General features: G+C 39.8%; 1 protein-coding gene and 1 non-coding gene across 4 annotated transcripts in view; one reads left to right on the top strand and one right to left on the bottom strand.

The window, feature by feature from the left end:
• The first annotated feature begins 4,521 nt into the window (after window positions 1-4,521).
• Window positions 4,522-4,594, top strand: TRNAK-CUU (transfer RNA lysine (anticodon CUU)). The gene has a single exon. It is a non-coding gene; the product is annotated as a tRNA-Lys (tRNA).
• Window positions 4,595-9,706: 5,112 nt separating this feature from the next.
• Window positions 9,707-20,180, bottom strand: part of ACTR10 (actin related protein 10) — a 33,232-nt gene continuing 22,758 nt past the window's right edge. For 2 of the 3 annotated variants that reach the window (XM_509972.7, XM_016926143.3), the window contains 5 exons: window positions 19,350-19,429; window positions 19,194-19,267; window positions 14,033-14,114; window positions 12,241-12,442; window positions 9,707-10,133 (listed from right to left, as the gene is read on the bottom strand). In XM_509972.7, the coding sequence (XP_509972.5) occupies window positions 9,952-10,133; window positions 12,241-12,442; window positions 14,033-14,114; window positions 19,194-19,267; window positions 19,350-19,429 (620 nt within the window). In that variant the 3' untranslated portion in view covers window positions 9,707-9,951. The remainder of the gene's footprint in view (window positions 10,134-12,240; window positions 12,443-14,032; window positions 14,115-19,193; window positions 19,268-19,349; window positions 19,430-20,180) is intronic. The other variant, XM_016926144.3, reaches the window with a different exon arrangement.

The raw sequence follows: 20,180 nt of genomic DNA, 5'->3' as shown, positions 1-20,180 counted from the left end.
GGGAAAAAAGCGGGCCGCGAGAGGCTGGCGGCGCGCATGTGCAGAAGCAATGGAGGCGGGGTTGGGGAAAGCAAAGGCTCCTCCTTCAGTTCGCGTACTTTGAGCCGCTTGGCGTCGTGGTATCTGAGAAGCTGCTCTATTCCTTTCCTTGGAATTATTATTTATCTTTTATATTATTATTCTCTCCTCACTTTATTCTTTCTTTAAGCCAAAGGGAGAGATGCTCGTATACTCTCACAAAAAGTAGAAAAAGCAGTAGGCGCGAAGTAACCTGTCTTCCTCCGCGTCCCGACCCTGACCCAGAATCTTGATGGCATCCACTTCACCTCCTTGTGCTCAGGCTCTCGTGAAGTTTCACTTAAAGGGTATCGTCTTTGAATTCAGCTTAGAATTTTACAGAAGTATTAGTGCTCTTTCTATGAGTATAACGCTTTTTGGTAAGAGTTAAAGATAAGTCTGATTAAAGATATTTTTTGAGCGCTAATATATTCCACGTGTTCAAGAAAAAGCCGTGAACAGAGCATACCCCCATTTCTAATGGAATTTCCATTCAGTGGGAAGAAATAGGTAACAATAAATAAGCAAAATAGTAAGAAGAAAGAGGGCTTTAATAGACAATGGAGGTACTAACTTTAGGCAGTGCTCAGGGAATGACTTTCTGAGTGAGTGATATTTAAACTAAAATAGGGTAACAAAAGACAGTGGTTTAGGGAACAGTAAAAAACTTGGCTTGCGCTGGGAACTGTCACGTCAGAGTGACCTCTCATAATGATTAAGTGGGGAAGAATGACAGGAAGAGAACAAGTGCACAGGAGACCAAATCTTGAAGTGGTTTGAATTTTAATCCGATTGTAAATAGGGCATCAGCATTTTTTTTACTCCTAAATATTAATACGTCAGTGTGTATTTTCCCCCAACACAGGAACATTATTTCACAGAGACACAGTATTGTGAAAATCAGAAAATTACCAATACTATGATCTATCAACTTTATGCATTTTTTTTTTTTTTGGTAAATGGCCCAATAATGTCCTTCATAGCAAAAGAAAATCCAAGATCACACCTTGCATTCAGTTGTCATGTTTCCAGTCTGCTTTAGTCTGGAAAATAGTTGCTTAGTATTTCTTCAGTTTTCATGGCATGAACATTTTTGAAGAATACAAACCATTTATTTTGTAGAATATTCCTTAATTTAGGTTTGATTTTTTTGTTATTTGATTCGAGTGATGCATTTATGGCAGGAATACTACAGAAATGACCTTGTATTCATTCATGTCAGAGCATTACATTAGAAGGGACATGATGTTAGTTGTTTTATTGCTGATAATGTTAACTTTGATCACTTGCTGAAGATTTATCCCTGATAATGTTTCATTTTTCCCTTTGTAATTAGTATCTTGTGAGGAAATACTTTGAGAATATGTACACATCCTGTTTATGCCTCAACATTTCACTCATTAATTCTAATATCTGATGATTCTTATTTGAATTGATTATTACAATGGTTGCCAAATGGTGATTTTCTAATTCCATCATTCTTTTCACATTTATTATTGGTTTTCTACTGTGAGGTTATCAGGAGTTTTTAAAGCAAGAGAATTATATGATTTGATTTAAATCATTAAATGACCTCTTGTTTCTGTGTGAAGAATGATAGCTAAGGGAAAGAAGAGAGGCAGGGATACTAGTTGGAAAGTTATTGCACTTTTGTGAGCTAGCAGTAATGGAGAGTGATTTGGACTAAAGTGGTGGCAGTGGAGGTGGAAATGTGTAGATGGATTTCAGATGTGTAGGGAGCTATGGTTTGAATGTCCCCTTCAAAACACGTGTTGAAATTTAATTGCCAATGTAATGGTATTGCGATGTGGGGCCTTTAAGAGGTGATTAGGTCATGAGGGCACTATGGATGAATGACATTTTCAGAATGGGTTAGTTATCTTGGAAGTGGGTTCCTAATAAAGGGGTGAGTTTCACTGGATTTCAGCTTTCTCTGTCTCACATATTCGCTTGCTCTTCTGATCCTCTGTCATGGGATAACACAGCACAATGCCCTTGCCAGATGTCAGTGCCATGCTCTTGGACTTCTAAAACCATGAGCCAAATAAACTTTTCTTGTTTATGAATTACCTAGTCTGTAGTATTCTGTTATAGCAGCAGAATATGGGCTAAGACATAGGGCTTGCAGAATTGGGTATAGAAAGTAAGGGGGAAAAAGGAATTTCAGTTGCTTTTGCTTTTTCCTGCTAATGAAGCATTACAATTGATGTTTTTATTCTTGAACAAACCGATAGATAAAAGGACTTGAATGACTTGGAAGACTAGCCACTTAATTTACCTAACTCTCGTTAAAACATTCTAGTTGTAAGTGGTTTTTGTTGTTGTTGTTGTTGTTGTTGTTGTTGTTGTTTTGAGACTGAATCTTGCTCTGTCACCCAGGCTGGAGTGCAGTGGCATGATCTCTGCTCACTGCAACCTCTGACCCCCGGGGTTCAAGCGATTCTTCTGCCTCAACTGCCCGCGTAGCTGGAATTACAGGTGTGCACCACCATGCCAGGCTAGTTTTTGTATTTTTAGTAGAGACCGAGTTTCACCATGTTGGCCAGGCTGATCTCACACTCCTGACCTCAGGTGATTCACCCTCCTTGGCCTTCCAAAGTGCTGGGATTACAGGCGTGAGCCACTGCACCTGGCCTCTAGTTGCAGTTCTTTCCTGGGGAGTTCGGATTTAGACCAAGATAGTCCAAGAAAGTGTTGAAGAAAGCTAAAGGTTAATAGTTGCAGAAGGGTTGGCCTTGGAGGTAAACCGTAAGTACTCAAAACTTGTTTAGGTATCAGTTAATCTTTTAATTAACATCATTACTTGTGTGTGATAAACACTATTTGAGTGCCTAGTGCACTCAATATTTATTAATAATTAAGAATTTGGGGGTTCTTTCGGCCGGGCGCGATGGCTCACGCCTATAATCCCAGCACTTTGGGAGGCCAAGGCAGGCCGATCACCTGATGTCAGGAGTTTGAGACCAGCCTGACCAACATGGTGAAACCCTGTCTCTACTAAAAATACAAAAATTAGCTGGGCGTGGTGTTGCATGCCTGTAGTCCCAGCTACTCCGGAGGCTGAGGCTGAGGCAGGAGAATTGCTTGAACCCGGGAGGCGGAGGTTGTAGTGAGCTGAGATCATGCCACTGCACTCCAGCCTGGGCGACAGAGCAAGACAACTCTAAATGTATACTATTTTATGACATATGTTATTATTTTTAAATTGAATACCTCAGGAAATGTGATGCCCAATGTTTCTAGCTTCCAAATACTGTGCTTTGGGGATACTATCCTAAGAATTCTTTGTTATTTTCAGGTTTACAAATTGGTCTTTAACTTGCACTGCTAAGTAGTAGTATAAACACCACACCCCTCTCCATTATCACAGAAATTAGAAGAATTTCTTTTTCTTTTTTTTTTTTTTTTGATATGGAGTCTTGCACTGTCGCCCAGGCTGTAGTACAATGGCGTGATATTGGCTCACTGCAACCTCCGCCTCCCGGGTTCAAGCGACTCTTCTGCTTCAGCCTCCCAAGTAGCTGGGATTACAGGTGCCGGCCACCAGGATCGGCTAAGTTTTTGTATTTTTAGTAGAGACGGGAGTTGGGGACGGGGGGGGTGGAGGGGTGGGGTGGGGGGGTTCACTATTTTGGCCAGGCTGGTCTCGAACTCCTGACCTCCTGATCCACCTGCCTTGGCCTCCCAAAGTGTTGGGATTACAGGCATCCCGCGCCCGGACAGAATTTCTTATCTAGAAAGGTTCACCATCATTTCAGAATATATGTATTTCCATATGACATTATTCCAGTATCTCCTATGGTAATTTGATTAAAATCGGGTTTCTGACCCTTTGCCTGTTAGAGTTCACATTCTTTACCATTAGATTCAGAGACTTTAATTCTTTCCTCCCAGCTTCTGTCACTTGAGGAGAATAATAGCACCCTCCAAACGTCCTATCTCTCATTGTCAGACAATTACTCTAAAGAGACCTTATATTAATTGACTCGAAGCCCCCCTTTTCTGAATTTAACTCTCCTTCATCAGACCATGCTAAAGAAAATAGCTAAGCCCCGCGGTTGTTCAGGGAAACTAACCCCTCAGAGATTGGACTTTGTTTCTAAATGCGGAGCCCAAACATGTAGGAATCCGGAATGCCATTTGATGGAAGTTGGATGGCCTTGATATGTGTTTATGTAAACAAAACATATTGGTTGGTAAATATTTTTAAACACTTTGTTAAAAAGATTCAGTGACTCTGTAATGATAAAGATTCGCATAAGTTTTCAATGATCTTTGGATACATATACAAACATTCTTAAATCTAAGTACAATTAAATATTTAGAACGCTCTGAAAAATAATTCTGAAGTGCCGATCTAATAGTACGTTATAAATTTTTTTAGAAAAGAAACTACGCGAAGAATAGAAAACCATGTAGTTAAACACTCCTCAAGAAGGAGAAAAGCAGACTAATGTAATAGGCGCCCGGCTAGCTCAGTCGGTAGAGCATGGGACTCTTAATCCCAGGGTCGTGGGTTCGAGCCCCACGTTGGGCGCAGGTTATATCTTTTTTCCTGAAACTTAAACGCTTTCACTAAAGCACTTAAACTACAGAGTTCTTAAGCAGAATTAATTTAAACACTTTCAATATTAACCAGATTCTCCAGTAAAAAGTTAACCTTTTGTAAACGAAACAGGTCACAAACTGTGTTTGCGCAATTGAAATCACACGTCCTCCCCGTATTCTCCTTAAAACACAGAGGAAACCAAATGCCCACTGTTAAAGACTAGTTTTTTGTGTTACTGTGCATACTTGGATAGTTAGTGGTAGAGGGCAGTTTTAATTGTTATCTTAACAAACCTATGAGCCCCACATTTTGGCTGCTCTTCTAAAATTTAAGAGACCGGATGTAAAAACATTCAGAGGCACCTGAGGACTCCGAAGAAAAAGAACCAATTTATCCTTCTCTGTTTCTCTTCCTCTCTCTCTCTCTCTCTGTCCTTTTTCCTATTCTCAATATGGAGTCTATCCCTGAAGAAATATATAGTGAAAAATAGTTCTTTTGGTAGTGAGATTTATACCACCAGTGCATACATCAAGTTTTCTTCCATTCTTCTTGGGGATGGATACTAGGAAATTAAGATTCTAGTAAAGGCTCTTTAAAGACGTACAAAACAACTGAGATATGAAAATTAGGATAGGCAATTGGATATGTGAGGGAGGAAAGGTTTCCGCCTTCTCCCCTTTGCACAGAGAACTGTGAAGTCAGCAGAATGTCCTCGCCCACTCGGACCACCACAGCCAGACACATTCCAGGATCTCACCCGCCAGACCACGTAGGCGAACGGTTTATGCTCCTTCCTACCTGAAGCCAACCCTGCCTAAAGCACTGGATCCTGTACCCTCCACGTGTCATCCCCCAGCTCTCTACTAAAGGATCAATTTTTCTCCCTTCTTGATTTTTCCGTTCAACACACAAACATGCTGTTATTTATCTTAAAAACTTCGACCTAGTTTCCTCACAGGCTGCCATTCTATTTCTCTGTTCCCCTGTGTAGCAAAAGCCCATCCCCTTTTGCCTAAGCTCAAGTTTCCCCTCCCTCCCATCTCTTAACCCTGACAATGCCCTTCAGCCATAGACCAAAACAAAACAAAACAAAACAACAAACAAAAAAACCCAGAAAACCCCCACACCTGTTGTCAAATACGTTTAGTTTATTACTCATGGCAACAAGGGAGAAGTGTGGGGTGATTCAGTAAGATGGTGATTATAGGATCTTGGCTTTTGTTGGGTAATTTGGGGGAGGGTCTAAGTAAGTAGGGGTTCTGAATTGGGTGCTCTCAGAAAACCAGGGCAATTCTAGGATCTGAAATCTTATCTATAAGGATGGCAGACTAAAGGAGGGATAAAGGTGAAACTGATAAAGTAAGTCACTCGTTTAGCAAGAGGGAGGTTTGGTGTTTTGAGTTGGACAGTAACCAACTTGTCTGAAGTGTATGTTATGTGAAAAATAGAAGAAAAGCATAGTTTGCCGAAAGCGTCATATCAATCTGTAATAGCATTGAGGCTTACCTGTGTTAGATTAGTTCCCAGATGTCAGGCACTTCTTGCTCTTCTCAACCCACCCTAGTCAGGACTTTCCGTCCCTCCCGGCACACCCCACTAGTCTACTAAACTGTACATGAAAAGGTCATCATTCATCTCCACAAAATCGAATTGTTAATTGCAAGTCCTAATTTACTTGGAGTATCAGAAATTTGTTACAAATTTTATCACTCCATGCTGGATCCACATCTCCCCCTTGGCTTCCAGCACACTAACGCTTTCTTGTTTTCTACCCTATCTCACCAGCTACACTTCCTTTCTCTCCTATCTCTTCACTTGGGAGTGCTCCATGGATGGGTGAGTCCTTGGTCCCCTTCTCTATCCACACTCATGCACTTGGTGATCTCACAGTTTTAATTGCGATACTTGCTGATGATTCACAACTTTTTTTTTTTTTTTTTTTTTTGAGACGGAGTCTCACTCTGTCGCCCAGGCTGGAGTGCAGTGGCATGATCTTGGCTCACTGCAACTGCCGCCTCCCGGGTTCAAGCAATTCTCCTGTCTCAACCTCCCGAATAGCTAGGACTACAGGCACCCGCCACCACACCCGGCTAATTTTTGTATTTTTAGTAGAGACAGGATTTCACCATATTGGTCAGGCTGGTCTCGAACTCCTGACCTCGAGTGATCCACCCGCCTCGGCCTCCCAAAGTGCTGGGATTACAGGCCTGAGCCACCGTGCCCGGCCGATTCAAAACTTCTAAGAGAGCCCAGATCTCTCTCTTAAATATCAAACATCTATATCCATTTGGATGTTTAGTAGATATCTCATACTTAACATGTACAAAAACTAATTCTTGATCTTTGCCCCAAAACTTGTTTCTCCTGTAGTTTTCCTTTTTTTCCCCATTAACGGTAACACCATCCTTCTAGTTGCATGGATGAAAAATATTGGAAACATTATTGATTCCTATCTCTCCAACCCCATTGTGAAAGTGTCTTTCAATATTCCCCTCCCATACTGACTGTGAGCTTGGCCATGTGACTAACTTTGGCTAATAGGACAACAGAAAGCATGATGCAAACAGTGTCTTGAGGAGAACTCACACAATGGAGTTTGGATCCAAGCTGCCAAGTAACAAATCAGTATTCTGAGACCACCATGCTGAGGGAGCCTAAGCCAGCCATGTGGAGAGAAGCATGTGGAAGACAGGGAAGGCATGTGGAGAGCACTGACACTGAGACTTGTAAACAAGGCTGTCCTAGACCTTCCATCCCAGCACACCAATTAAATACAGCCAGGTGGCTATCTCCAGCTCATACTACGTGGAACAGAACTGCTCACCTGAGTCTTGCCTGAATTCTGACCCACAAAACCATAAGCAAATACGATTCATATTGTTTTAAGCTACTAACTTTTAGAAGTTTGTTACATAGCAATAGGTAACTGAAACACCCACATAAGATCTATCAGGAAAGCCTGTTGGTCTACCTTCCATGTATCCAGAATCAGGCTTCTCATCTTTACTGCTAGCACCTTTGCTTAAAACATCATCTCACTGGGATTACTGCAATGGTTTCTTAACTGATTTTCCTGCTTCAGTTTGTCTCTCTAAACTCGATTCTTAACGCAACATCCAGAATAATCTGGTATAAACAAGCCAGATCTTGTCATTCCACTCAAAACCCTCCAAGGGCACCCTGTTTTACTCAGTAAGATGTATCCTTACAAGATATCCACCCACTCCCCCATCTACTATTGCTTTTCTTCTCCTTACTCACTCTACACAAGCCAAATTGGTCTCCTTGTCAATCCTGGAATATGTTAGGCATGGCTTTCCTTAGGGTTTTTTGTTTTTGTTTTTTTTTGAGACAGGGTCTCACTCTGTCACCCAGGCTGGAGTGCAGTAGCGTGATCTTGGATCACTGCAGCCTCCGCATCCCGGGTTCAAGCAATCCTCCTGCCTCAGCCTCTGGAGTAGCTGGGATTACAGGCATACAGGACCACACCTGGCTAATTTTTGTATTTTTGGTAAACATAGGGTTTCACCATGTTGGCCAGGCTGGTCTTGAACTCCTGACCTCAAGTGATCCACCCGCCTCAGCCTCCCAAATTGCTGGGATTACAGGGATGGGCCGCCACAACTGGCTTCCTCTTCTTATAAAGATGCCAGTCTTACTGGATCGGGGCGCCACCCTAATGATCGCATCTTAATTTGACTACATCTGCAACTCTATTTCCAAATAAGGTCACGTTCACAAGGTACATGGGTTGGGACTTCAACCTATCTTTTTGAGGGACATAATTCAACCTATAACAGAGGGCTACGTTCCTTAACTTCAGCCACTAGTTGTCTGCTACTTTATAGCTAGTTTTAAAGCTCTATTTCAGTCACAGATCCTGTTTTTGATATTATTCAATGATGAAAACTTCTCATAAATAATCTAAATTCACCAAAATATGAGGTCAATATAAATGTAAAGTTCATGTTTACTGAAAAAAGAGATAATGTTAATAAAATAGTAAATCCATCCAATTGGCAAATAATAGTATACCTATTCCTGGCAATCCTCCTGGGAGGTTTCAAAGTTAAGAAATAGACAAGCCTTGTTCTACGAGAGCTTATATTCCAGAAAAGAAGATAAAACCTCTGTTGAAACGATTACAAGGTAAAAGTTAGAAGTGCCCCAATTATGGATACTGTGCTTAAGGAAAGAGTGCTATGGAAGAGAGGTAGGACTAGAGGACACAGGTATCCCGAAAGAATGAAGCCAGCAAAATTTCAACAAGAGGTAGTTCATTAAAAACAAATGAAAAAATAAAATAAAAGTTAAATGATTGAGTACATATTTCAAGAACCTCTGCCCTGAGAAGATATAAAGCACAAACACAAAGATTAATGACATTGTGAATACATTTTTATAAAGCAGTGGTAACCTTATATAAAAATGAAGTATCTTTTTTCTTAGAAATGTAGAATTGCTCATTAAAAAAACTGTAAAGTTAAAAAGTGAACATTTCCACACTTGGCTTAACAAATGCTTGACTATGTTACCAAACATTCTCAGTCCAAAGATCAAATATATTTCTGGAAAAACAACATTATTATAATATGGACACCCAAGTACCAAAATAAATATTTTTTTTAAATGGACCCATGTTAGTATTTGAAATAACTGGTAATGGTTAACACTATTTATGCTTTAAATGGAGTAACTGCTGGAAACACAATTAATGAGCCCAGAACAGGTTATGTGAACTGTGGAGAAATACTATTCTTTTTGAAAAACAAGCAACATAGGCTGGTACGGTGGTTCACGCCTGTAATCCCAGCACTTTGGGAGGCCGAGGAGGGTGGATCACGAGGTCAGGAAATTGAGACCATCCTGGCTAACATGGTGAAACCCCATCTCTACTAAATATACAAAAAATTAGCCGGGCGGGGTGGCGTGTGCCTATAGTCCCAGCTACTCAGGAGGCTGAGACAGGAGAATGGCGTGAACCCGGGAGGCGGAGCTTGCAGTGAGTAGAGATTGTGCCACTGCACTCCAGCCTAAGTGACAGAGCGAGACTCCGTCTCAAAAAAAAAAAAAAAAAAGCCACATAACAAACTTCCAAAATCAAACTGCTTTACTATACTTTATTGATATAAATACAGCAAATCTCAATAAGCACCAGCTACCATTTTACCACTACACAAGAGAAACAAAGTCAAAAGAATTATATATTAATGCAAAGAGTAAACACAGAATGCTTTCACTTCCACTATAGTCCTCTATAACAAAACATCCTACATACTTTGTACAATTTGCTTATAATTGGTTAAATATTTGATATGAAGCAAGGTTGATTTTTAATCAAACTTCTATTTCTCAGTGGAAAATGCTCTCTTCATCAGAGGTGGCTGAGTTTTCCCGACATCAAACATCATTTCCAAAGGTGGGTTATTGAGAGAACACCAATCAGGTATACGGCCCGTCTGATTATAATATTCCTTTGAAACAGAACGGCTCCCAAGTATATCTTGTAATGCTCCAAAAATAGCCCCTGTGTGACAAAAATATTTTTTATAGCTAAGATGATAACTTTTACCAGAAAACTTTATGTACATATACATCTACTTCACTATATGACAAAAGTGGACTGGTAAAATTCAGCAATGCATAGCCACAATCTTCAAAGTAATTCCAGTTAAGCCATTCTTTATTTTACATTTTGAATAACAGGGTAAGCCATAACTCCATGTTAAAGTAATTGAAATGGCCTTTAGCAGATAATAGTGAATATGATAACAAGTATTATTGCATTTAAAAGCAAGTGAGATAGAGTGGAGTGAAAGTATTTTCAACTTTGTGTAAATACAATCAAGATTCTGAGTTTTCTCTCTCACAACTAAGGTTACATATCAATAAATAAAATGGTACTGCAAAACCCAATAAACATCATCATAATGTCCTAACATACTATACTGAAGACCTTATTAAGACCCACAAGGCAGTCTTTTAAAAACAATTCCATTACTAAATCAATTTGTCCTAGATCAAAACTACGTTTTGACCAAATTCTATTTTACAAGAAATAATGTAACATGCATTTTAAAATGTCATACTACTTTTTCTCTCTAAATGTACAATCCTGATACCTTCTAGCTCTAACTGCATCATAAAACACATATCAGAACCTGTATAAATGTACATATTCATGATTGTTTTTCCCTTCAAAGTAGTTACAGCTGACCCTTGAACAATGCAGGGATTAGGGGTGTGGACCCCCAAGCAGTTGAAAATCCATGTATAATTTTTGACTCCCCGAAAACTTAACTACCAATAGTCTACTGTTGACTGAGCAGTCTTACCAATAACATGAATAGTCGATTAACACATAAACAGACCAGTATCTATATATATATTTTTATACATTCATGATGTATCTTTTTCTTAATTTTTTTGATATTTCTAGGCTACATGGTTTGTCTATGTTTTTTCAAATTGTTGCAAATCTCCAAAATTTTTCTAGCATATTTCCTAAAAAACAGCATATGAGTGGACCCACATAATTTAAACCCATGTTGTTCAAGGGTCAACTGTACTTATTAGGTTAATTGCTTATTTCAGTGAAACCATCACTACTTAAAACATTCAATGAACTCAGTCACAAATATAGTCATAAATTAAAGAGGCCAATTTTCATATGTGGCTCACTAGCTTTGGAAGACATTAAAATGAACATTTTAAGAAATGGTAAGCCGGGGGTGGTGGCTCACACCTGTAATCCCAGCACTTTGGGAGGCAGAGGCGGGCCGATCACCTGAGGTCAGGAGTTTGAGACCAGCCTGACCAACATGGAGAAACCCTGTCTCTACTAAAGATACAAAAAACTTAGCCAGGCGTGGTGGCGGGCGCCTATAATCCCAGCTACTAGGGAGGCTGAGGCAGGAGGATTGCTTGAGCCTGGGAGGCAGAGGTTGCGGTGAGCTGGGATCACGCTATAGCACTCCAGCTGGATGGGCAACAAAGATGAAACGTCTCAAAAAAAAAAAAAAAAAAAAAAGAAAAGAAAGAAATGGTAGCATCACTGGAATAAATTCATAGCTTTCACTATTTTGAGGGATGACTTTAACTAAATGAGAACGTTTACTTAATATCACAGTGCAAATGCCAAGAGAAATAGGTATAAAATTCTGAAAATTAATACAATTTAAGAAAAAGTCAGCTGGGCATGGTGGTTCATGCCTGTAATCCCAGCACTTTGGGAGGCCAAGGTGGGTGGATCATGAGGTCAAGAGATCGAGACCATCCTGGCCAACATGGTGAAACCTCGTCTCTACTAAAAATACAAAAATTAGCTGGACGTGGTGGTGCACGCCTGCAGTCCCAGCTAGTCAGGAGGCTGAGGCAGCAGAATTGCTTGAACCCGGGAGGCGGAAGCTGCAGTGAGCCGAGATCACACCACCACTGCACTCCAGCCTGGCGACAGAGTGAGACTCCGTCTCAAAAAAAAAAAAAAAAAAGAAAAAAGAAAAAGTCAGTGTTAGTTCTATTTATAAAGTGGGCAATTCTGAACCCTGAATTATTTATTCTAATATATCCATTAATAGTGTCATTCAGAGACCAAATACTATATAATCATTATATTTTAAAAGTGAAATTCTTACCTCCCAACCAGGCCACACAATTAGCTTTTGCAGGTGGAGTATGAATTCGAAATGTCTTAGTGCCAAGTGCTTTTTTATATTTTGGTTTTTCTACCAAATACCTTATTTCTGCAAGCAATCTGTGGAGAAATCCTGGCAACATAGAAGTGCCACCTATGACTACCAAATTCTCTGCTAGTTGCTTCCTGGTGTCTATCGGACACTGTTATTAAAAAGAAAAAAAGAAGGATTTATTCTGAACTGTACAAATAATGCTTGATTGAACTTAAGAAAATATACATATATATACTATTATTATACATATTATTATTATACTACAGATTAAACAGGTGATCGTTTGTATCACAAAAAGGGCCACAGCAAGGTTTCTTTCATGTAGCAAATATAACCACCATAAACATACTGCCAAATATATACATAAACTTTAAAGATTTTAAAATAGTTTAAAGTCTAAAAGCATAGAATTTTACATTCCATAGGGCATATGTGAGTGTTCTCACTGTCAGGGTAGCAATGATTAAGTAGGGCAAAGAGCATGAGAAGAAATAACTTCTCTTTTTTGGGATAAGTGAAATATGTAGAAATTTAATTTTTCTAAGGTGTATTCACAGTGCCAGTTGTTAAGTGGGAAGATAACACTCCTAGAAAAATTATGGTTCTACATCAGTTCTCTTTAAGAGTTAGCGATGATAAGGTCCTTCAATGAATGGAGCCCTAGAGGTAAACATATCTTCCAAGGCAATGGTATTTCATGCGAAGTCCTATAATTACATAGTCATTAAACAAAAGAGACATATTATTACCATATGTCCTGTGGAATTTAAAATTGAATACTATACAACCCTGAACTGGAAGGAACCACAAGCCACACTAGGTACAAAACAAAAATCTGGTCCCTGGTCTTAAAAGAATGCACATGTCACTGGGTTTGGTGGCTCACGCCTGTACAGCCCTTTGGGAGGCCGAGACAGGTGGATTACCTGAGGTCGGGAGTTCAAGACCAGCCTGACCAACATGGAGAAACCCCATCTCTACCAAAAATACAAAATTAGCCAGGCATGGTGGCACATGCCTGTAATCCCAGCTACACGGGAAGCTGAGGCAGGATACTCACTTGAACCCAGGAGGCGGAGGTTGTGCTGAGCTGAGATCATGCCATTGCACTCCAGCCTGGGCAACAAGAGCAACACTCTGTCAAAAAAAGAGAAAAAAAAGGCCAGGTGCAGTGGCTTATGCTTGTAATCCCAGCACTTTGGGAGGCCGAGGCGGGCGGATCACAAGGTCAGGCAGGTCAAGACCAGCCTAGCCAACATGGCGAAACCCTGTCTCTAAATAATACAAAAATTAGCTGGATAAGGTGGTGGGTGCCTATAATCCCAGTTCCTCAGGAGGCTGAGGCAGGAGAATCGCTTGAACCCGGGAGGCAGAGGCTGCAGTGAGCTGAGATCCCGCCACTGCACTCCAGCCTGGGTGACAGAGCGAGACTTTGTCTCAAAAAAAAAAAAAAAGCACATGTCCATGGCACTCATTATCCTGGGGTTTGGAATGTTGTAGATGCCATTTCTCAGTGCCAGAGTAAAACTCATAAACTATAAAATTTTAAAATGAAAGTTTAAAAAGTTAAAAAAGGATCGTATTCTGTAAAAATTAATAAAATTTAATAAGCAGATTAGTTGTTGACACATATTAAAAATAATATGTGACAAGGATTGCTAGTTGCCTAAAATAACATTTAAAATTTATATTTAAAGGACTGTGGTAATAAAGGGAATTTTTTGACAAGATAAAATACCTGTATAAGGGAATCCAATATTAAAGTGGCAACTGATTGCTCTTCATTATCTTGTTCAAAAAGAATTTCCACAACTGAATCTCTAATGGGATTTGAAAGAGAGCTTTCTGTTGGTGTCACGTATTATAATATTACACAGAATACACCATTATTTCCATTTACATAGTATTTTTAAGTACCAATACTACATTAACAAAGAATAATTATTAAAATACAAGGTGTTCTCATTTGTAAATGGAGAGGATAACAATGCCTGCCTCACAGGGTTTGAGGTGAAGATGCAATGAGTTAATAGAACAGGGTCTGGCACATAGGAGGCATTCCCTAAATTATTAGCTGTTACTATTATTATGTATAGATTTACATGTATTTTGTGTCCAATTATAACTCCCCAAACCTAATAAGAGAAAAGAAATAGTATTCTATGAAAGTTAGTAAGATTCAATAAGCAGATTAGCTAGTGATACAAGAGATTTATAAGCAATCACCCCACATTTCTTTGTTTTTTAAAATAATACAAGGATCACTAGTTGCTTAATAAAATATCCATTTTCCAGTTTAATCTCAAATTAAAATTACTCTATTTCTTTTTGGTAGCATGAGGAAGATCTCTGTGGTGATGAAAGAGTTCCATATTTTTTTAAAAATTATATATATATTTAAGGTACACAACATATTTTGATATATACATATATATACACACATAATGAAGTAATTACTACATTCAAGCAAACTAACCTATCCATCACCTTCCATAAGTAGTAAGAGCACCCAAAATCTATTTTTTTTTTCTTTTTTTGATACAGAGTCTTGCTCTGTTGCCCCGGCTGGAGTGCAGTGGCGTGATCTCGGCTCACTGCAAGCTCCGCCTCCTGGATTCACGCCATTCTCCTGCCTCAGCCACCTGAATAGCTCGGACTACAGGTGCCCGCCACCGCGTCCGGCTAATTTTTTGTATTTTTAGTAGAGACGGGGTTTCACCGTGTTAGCCAGGATGGTCTCGATCTCCTGACCTCGTGATCCGCCCGCCTCGGCCTCCCAAAGTGCTAGGATTACAGGCGTGAGCCACTGCGCCCGGCCCCAAAATCTATTCTTAGCAAATTTTCAGTATAGAATACAGTGTTACTAACTAAAGTCCTCATGCTGTACATTAGATCTCTAGGTTTATTCATCACTCATAACTGCAAGTTTGTGTCCTTTGACCCTCTCCTCATTTCCTTCCCCTCCCAACTCCTAACAACCACTGTTTTACTCTGTTTCTAGATATTTGACTTTTTTTTTTGATTCCACATATAAAAGTGAGATCAAGCAGTATTTTTCTTTCTGTCTGGCAATAGTTCTATATCTCCATTGTTGTAGTGACTGTAGAACTCACACATGATAAAATAACACAGAACTGACATATATTTTATGCCAATGCCAATTTACTAGTTTTGATATCATATTATAGTTATATAAGATGTTTAACCATTGGGAGAAACCGAAAGGGTATATGGGACCTCTCTGTATTATCTTTTACAACTGCCTGTTTATCTGTAGGATTTGAAAATAAAAAAAGATAAAACTCCATTTTTAAGCTGGATATATTGTGCCTCCACCCCATCCCACTAGTTAAAACATTGTATTTACCAGCCTTTGGCCAGATGCAATGGCTCATGCCTATAATCCCAGCATTTCAGGAGGCTGAGGCAGTGCAGGGGAATGGCTTGAGGCCAGGAATTCGAGACCAGCCTGAGCAGCACAGTGAGACCTCATCTCTTTAAAAAAAAAAAAAAAAAAAAAAAAAAAAAAAAAAAGTCTGTCTTGCAACTAGATGTAGTTAAGTACCAGTCAATGAGATGTAGGCAAAAGTAATATGTCGGACATTTTTTTTTTCCCTTTTGAGACAGAGTCTCGCTCTGTGCAACGGTGTGATCCCGGATCAGCCTCCCAGGTTCAAGCAATTCTCATGTCTCAGCCTCCCAAGTAGCTGTGATTACAGGCCTGTGCCACCACGCCCAGCTAATTTTTTGTATATTTTCAGTAGAGACGGGGTTTTGCCATGTTAGCCAGGCTGGAACTCCTGGCCTCAAGCGATCTGCCCGCCTCAGCCTCCCCAAAGTGTTGGGATTATAGGCAAGAGCCACCACACCCGGCCTATGTTGGACTTTCAATTAAGAGTTAAGTACTTTCTTCTTTCCCTTCTTAGGACTACTTGCTTGAAACAAAAACATGGTAGCTACAACTCCAACAGCCATCCTGGACCTCAAGGATAAGGGCTACATCTCAGAGATGATAGATGGAAAGATGTTTGGGTCTCTAATATGAGATGATAATATCGTCCCTGGATGATCTACCTTTGAACTTCTTTTCTTTTAATTTCAAATTTTTTGAGATAGGGTCTTGCCCTGTTGCCCAAGCTGGAGTGCAATGGCACAATCTCAGCTCACCACAACCTCTACATCCCAGGCTCAAGCAATCCAACAGCACTGGCATCCCAAGGTGCTGGGATTACAGGTGTGAGCCACTGCGCCCAGCCTTGAACTTCTTTTAAATGAGATAAACTTCTAAGTTGTTGAAGCCACTATTTTCAGGTTTGTATAACTGTGGTCAAACCAATCCTAACCAATCCTAACCAATGCAATACAAAATTAACTATACATACATACAGGTATAAACTCTATTTTTTATAAAATTGGGATATTATGCATAACTATTTTAAAGTTTTAAAAATCCTTTTCAAAACATAAAATCCTCTTCATGAGACTCAATCTACTAGCTAATTTTTTCCACTTCACCACTAAAGTATACTAACTGAGGCCTGCAGTATGCTGAACGGGCATAGCTGGTCAGGCCCTTGCCACTATGCCTGCAGACTTCTTCCACCAGTTGAGCTGCATGCTTACAAAGAGTCACTCTTCTTTTTCCCAATCTTTTGTCAGCTGATTTGATATTAAAATTACATAACTTAACAATTATTACTTAACCAGTGAAATATTAAGGTAGAAAACAAGTTGTTCTTTCTATGAATGTTGAAAGCTTTGGAAAGACAAGTTCATTTTTAAAAATATTTGTAACAGGTGAGACAACTGTAAAAGTCTAGAAGAAAATAACTAGATGGATTCTGTTTATTTTTAGTGGAGATGGGGTTTCACCATGTTGGCCAGGCTGGTGTCAAACTCGTGACCTCAAGTGATCCGCCTGCCTTGGCCTACCAAAATGCTGGGATTACAGGCATGAGCCACCACGCCCAGCCAACTAGATGGATTCTGTACCAAGACTGATTCCTAGTAACTTTAAGCTCTTACTGTACTTATAAAAAGAAAAAAAAAAAAAGCTGGAAATCATAAATTATGAATTACTGGTTTATATAATTTTAAGTCAGCACTCTATAATCAGACTTAGCCTCAAATAAAAGGTCTTGGAAAAACATAAATACACACAAATTTTAAGTTAAAATAAAATGTTTAGTATACGATTTTTTATAACGGTCCTTTCCTTTAAATAACCCTTTTTTTGCTTCACCAACCAACTACTGGTCAGTATTGTGTCTAATTAGAAGGTTTCAATGGAACTATACCTTTTGGTAGAAACAACATGTTAGGCTGGGTGCGGTGGCTCACACCTGTAATCCCAGCACTTTGGGAGGCCAAGGCAGGCAGATCACCTGAGGTCGGGAGTTCGAGACCAGCTTGACTAACATGGAGAAACCTCGTCTCTACTAAAAATACAAAAATTAGCTGGGCATGGTGCGCATGCCTGTAATCCCAGCTACTTGGGAGGCTGAGGCAGGAGAATTGCTTGAACCCGGGAGGTGGAGGTTGTGGTGAGCCGAGACCACATCATTGCACTCCAGCCTGGGCAACAAGAGTGAAACTCCACCTCAAAAAAAAAAACAAAACAAAACAAAAAACACACAAAAAAACAAAACACAAAAAACATGTTAGTAAACGTAAATTAATTGGGTTTGGAAAGTAAGACATACTGGCTTCCTTTATTCACATTAGCATTTTCCTATTATTTTGGAACCAACAATTCCATGTTCATTGAATTTCCTTTTTTTTTTTTTTTTTTAAAGAAAATAGAGATGGGGAGCCCAGGGCGGTGGCTCATGCCTGTAATCCCAACACTCTGGGAGGGCAAGGTGGGAGGATTGCTTGAGTGGAGTTTGAGACCAACTGGGCAACACAGTGAGACTCTATCTCTACAAAAAAAATTTTTTAATAAGAGAAAAAAAGAGATGGGGTCTCACTCTGTTGCCCAGGCTGAAGTACAGTGGTACAATCATAGATCACTGTAACCTCAAACTCCTGGGCTCAAGTGATCCTCCCACCTCAGCTTCCTAAAGGCTAGGACTATAGATGTGTACCACTATGCCTGGCTAATTAAAAAAAAAATTTTTTTTTGTAGAGGCAGGGTCTCGAACTTTTGGGCTCAAGGTATCCTCCCACCTCCACCTCCCAAAGTGCTGGGGTTGCAAGTGTGAACTACCAGCCAGGCACGGTGGCTCACGCCTGTAATCCCAGCACTTTGGGAGGCCAAGGCGGGTGGATCACCTGAGGTCAGGAGTTCGAGACCAGCCTTGCCAACATGGTGAAACCCATCTCTACTAAAAATACAAAAATTAGCCAGTCATGGTGGTGGCTAATTCTTGTATTTATGAGAACTAATTCTCAATTACCTTGATAAATAGGAGATAATTTTTTTTTAATTTTTAAACATTTAAAAAGCTGAATAGGCCGGGCACAGTGGCTCATGCCTATAATCTCAGCACGGCTGGAGGCCAAGGTAGGCGGATCACCTGAGGTCAGGAGTTTGAGACCAACCTGGCTAACATGGCGGAACCCTGTCTCTACTAAAAAATACAAAAATTAGCCAGGCACGGTGGCAGGCACCTGTAATCCCAGCTACTTGGGAGGCTGAGGCAGGAGAATTGCTTGGACCTAGGAGATGAAGGTTACAGTGAGCCGAGATCGTGCCACTGCACTCCAGCCTGGGCAACACAGCAAGACCTTGTCTCAAAAAAAAAAAGCTGAATAAAATTAATCATGAATAATGAGGCTTAACAATAAACACTGAACTGTTAAAATGGCAATAGTGAAATAAAGGCTCATACAAATATTTTTAAAAGCCAAAAGTTTATTTTAGTTTACTACTTTGCCGTAAAAATTTAAGATCTAACCTGATTGATCCAAGGATATGTAAAATCTTCTCTCCATCTAATGGATAGTCAACATTTGGGGGTGGGGAGGGACGCTGAAATATAAATATCATAAACATAAGTCCACACATGTTGTAACCTTTGCAAAAAGATGCCTTTTTTTTTTTTTAAACTTACCTCATTATTCCCATCAATATTAAATTTTGCTGCTTGGATTTTTAGTCCTCGCTTCAGATCACTTACAAAGCAAGTACGCGCTTTAAGGAAGAAAAGGAGACCTTATTATGGCTAGTTATTATAATTGAACAGAGTGTACCTACACCCCAGTTAAAACAATTCTATTCAAGTGAACATGCTCATCATCTATTCCTTTGGATTTTATAAACTCTATTCCCATCTTTAGTTAGCTAACAATAATTTGTTCATTAAAAAACCTGTTTTGGCCAGGTGCAGTGGCTCACGCCTGTAATCCCAGCACTTTGGGAGGCCGAGGCAGGCGGATCACCTGAGGTCAGGAGTTCGAGACCAGCCTGCCCAACAGGGCGAAACCCCATCTCTACTAAAAATACAAAAAATTAGCCGGGCGTGGTGGTGGGTGCCTGTAATCCCAGCTGCTCCGGAGGAGGAGGCAGGAGAATTGCTTGAACCCGGGAGGTGGAGGTTGCAGTGAGCCGAGATCGCGCCACTGCACTCCAGCCTGGGCAACAAAAGTGAAACTCCATCTCAAAGAAAAAAACAAACCAGAACAAAACAAAACAAAAAAACAACCTTTTTCATTGACTAAGGTGTCATAAAACATGTTGTACATTCATCTTGTATAAAACCTCATTTAAAAAAAATCACCTTTGAGGAAACTGTTGTTTGATATCTCTTGTATAAGGAGGACCACAATAAAAATTAATTTTACCATCATAAAAATGTAGCTATTCTAACTGAATAGCATATTTCTTTAAACCAGATTTTCTTTCTCCCTCTCTCTGTCTGATTCTTTTTAAGGAATCTTGTTGT

The sequence above is a fragment of the Pan troglodytes genome, chromosome 15 (genome assembly GCF_028858775.2).
Source record: "Pan troglodytes isolate AG18354 chromosome 15, NHGRI_mPanTro3-v2.0_pri, whole genome shotgun sequence".
NCBI classification, from domain to species: domain Eukaryota; kingdom Metazoa; phylum Chordata; class Mammalia; order Primates; family Hominidae; genus Pan; species Pan troglodytes.
Note: the sequence above shows the minus strand (reverse complement) of the source record. Positions and strands in the feature narration are given on the sequence as shown.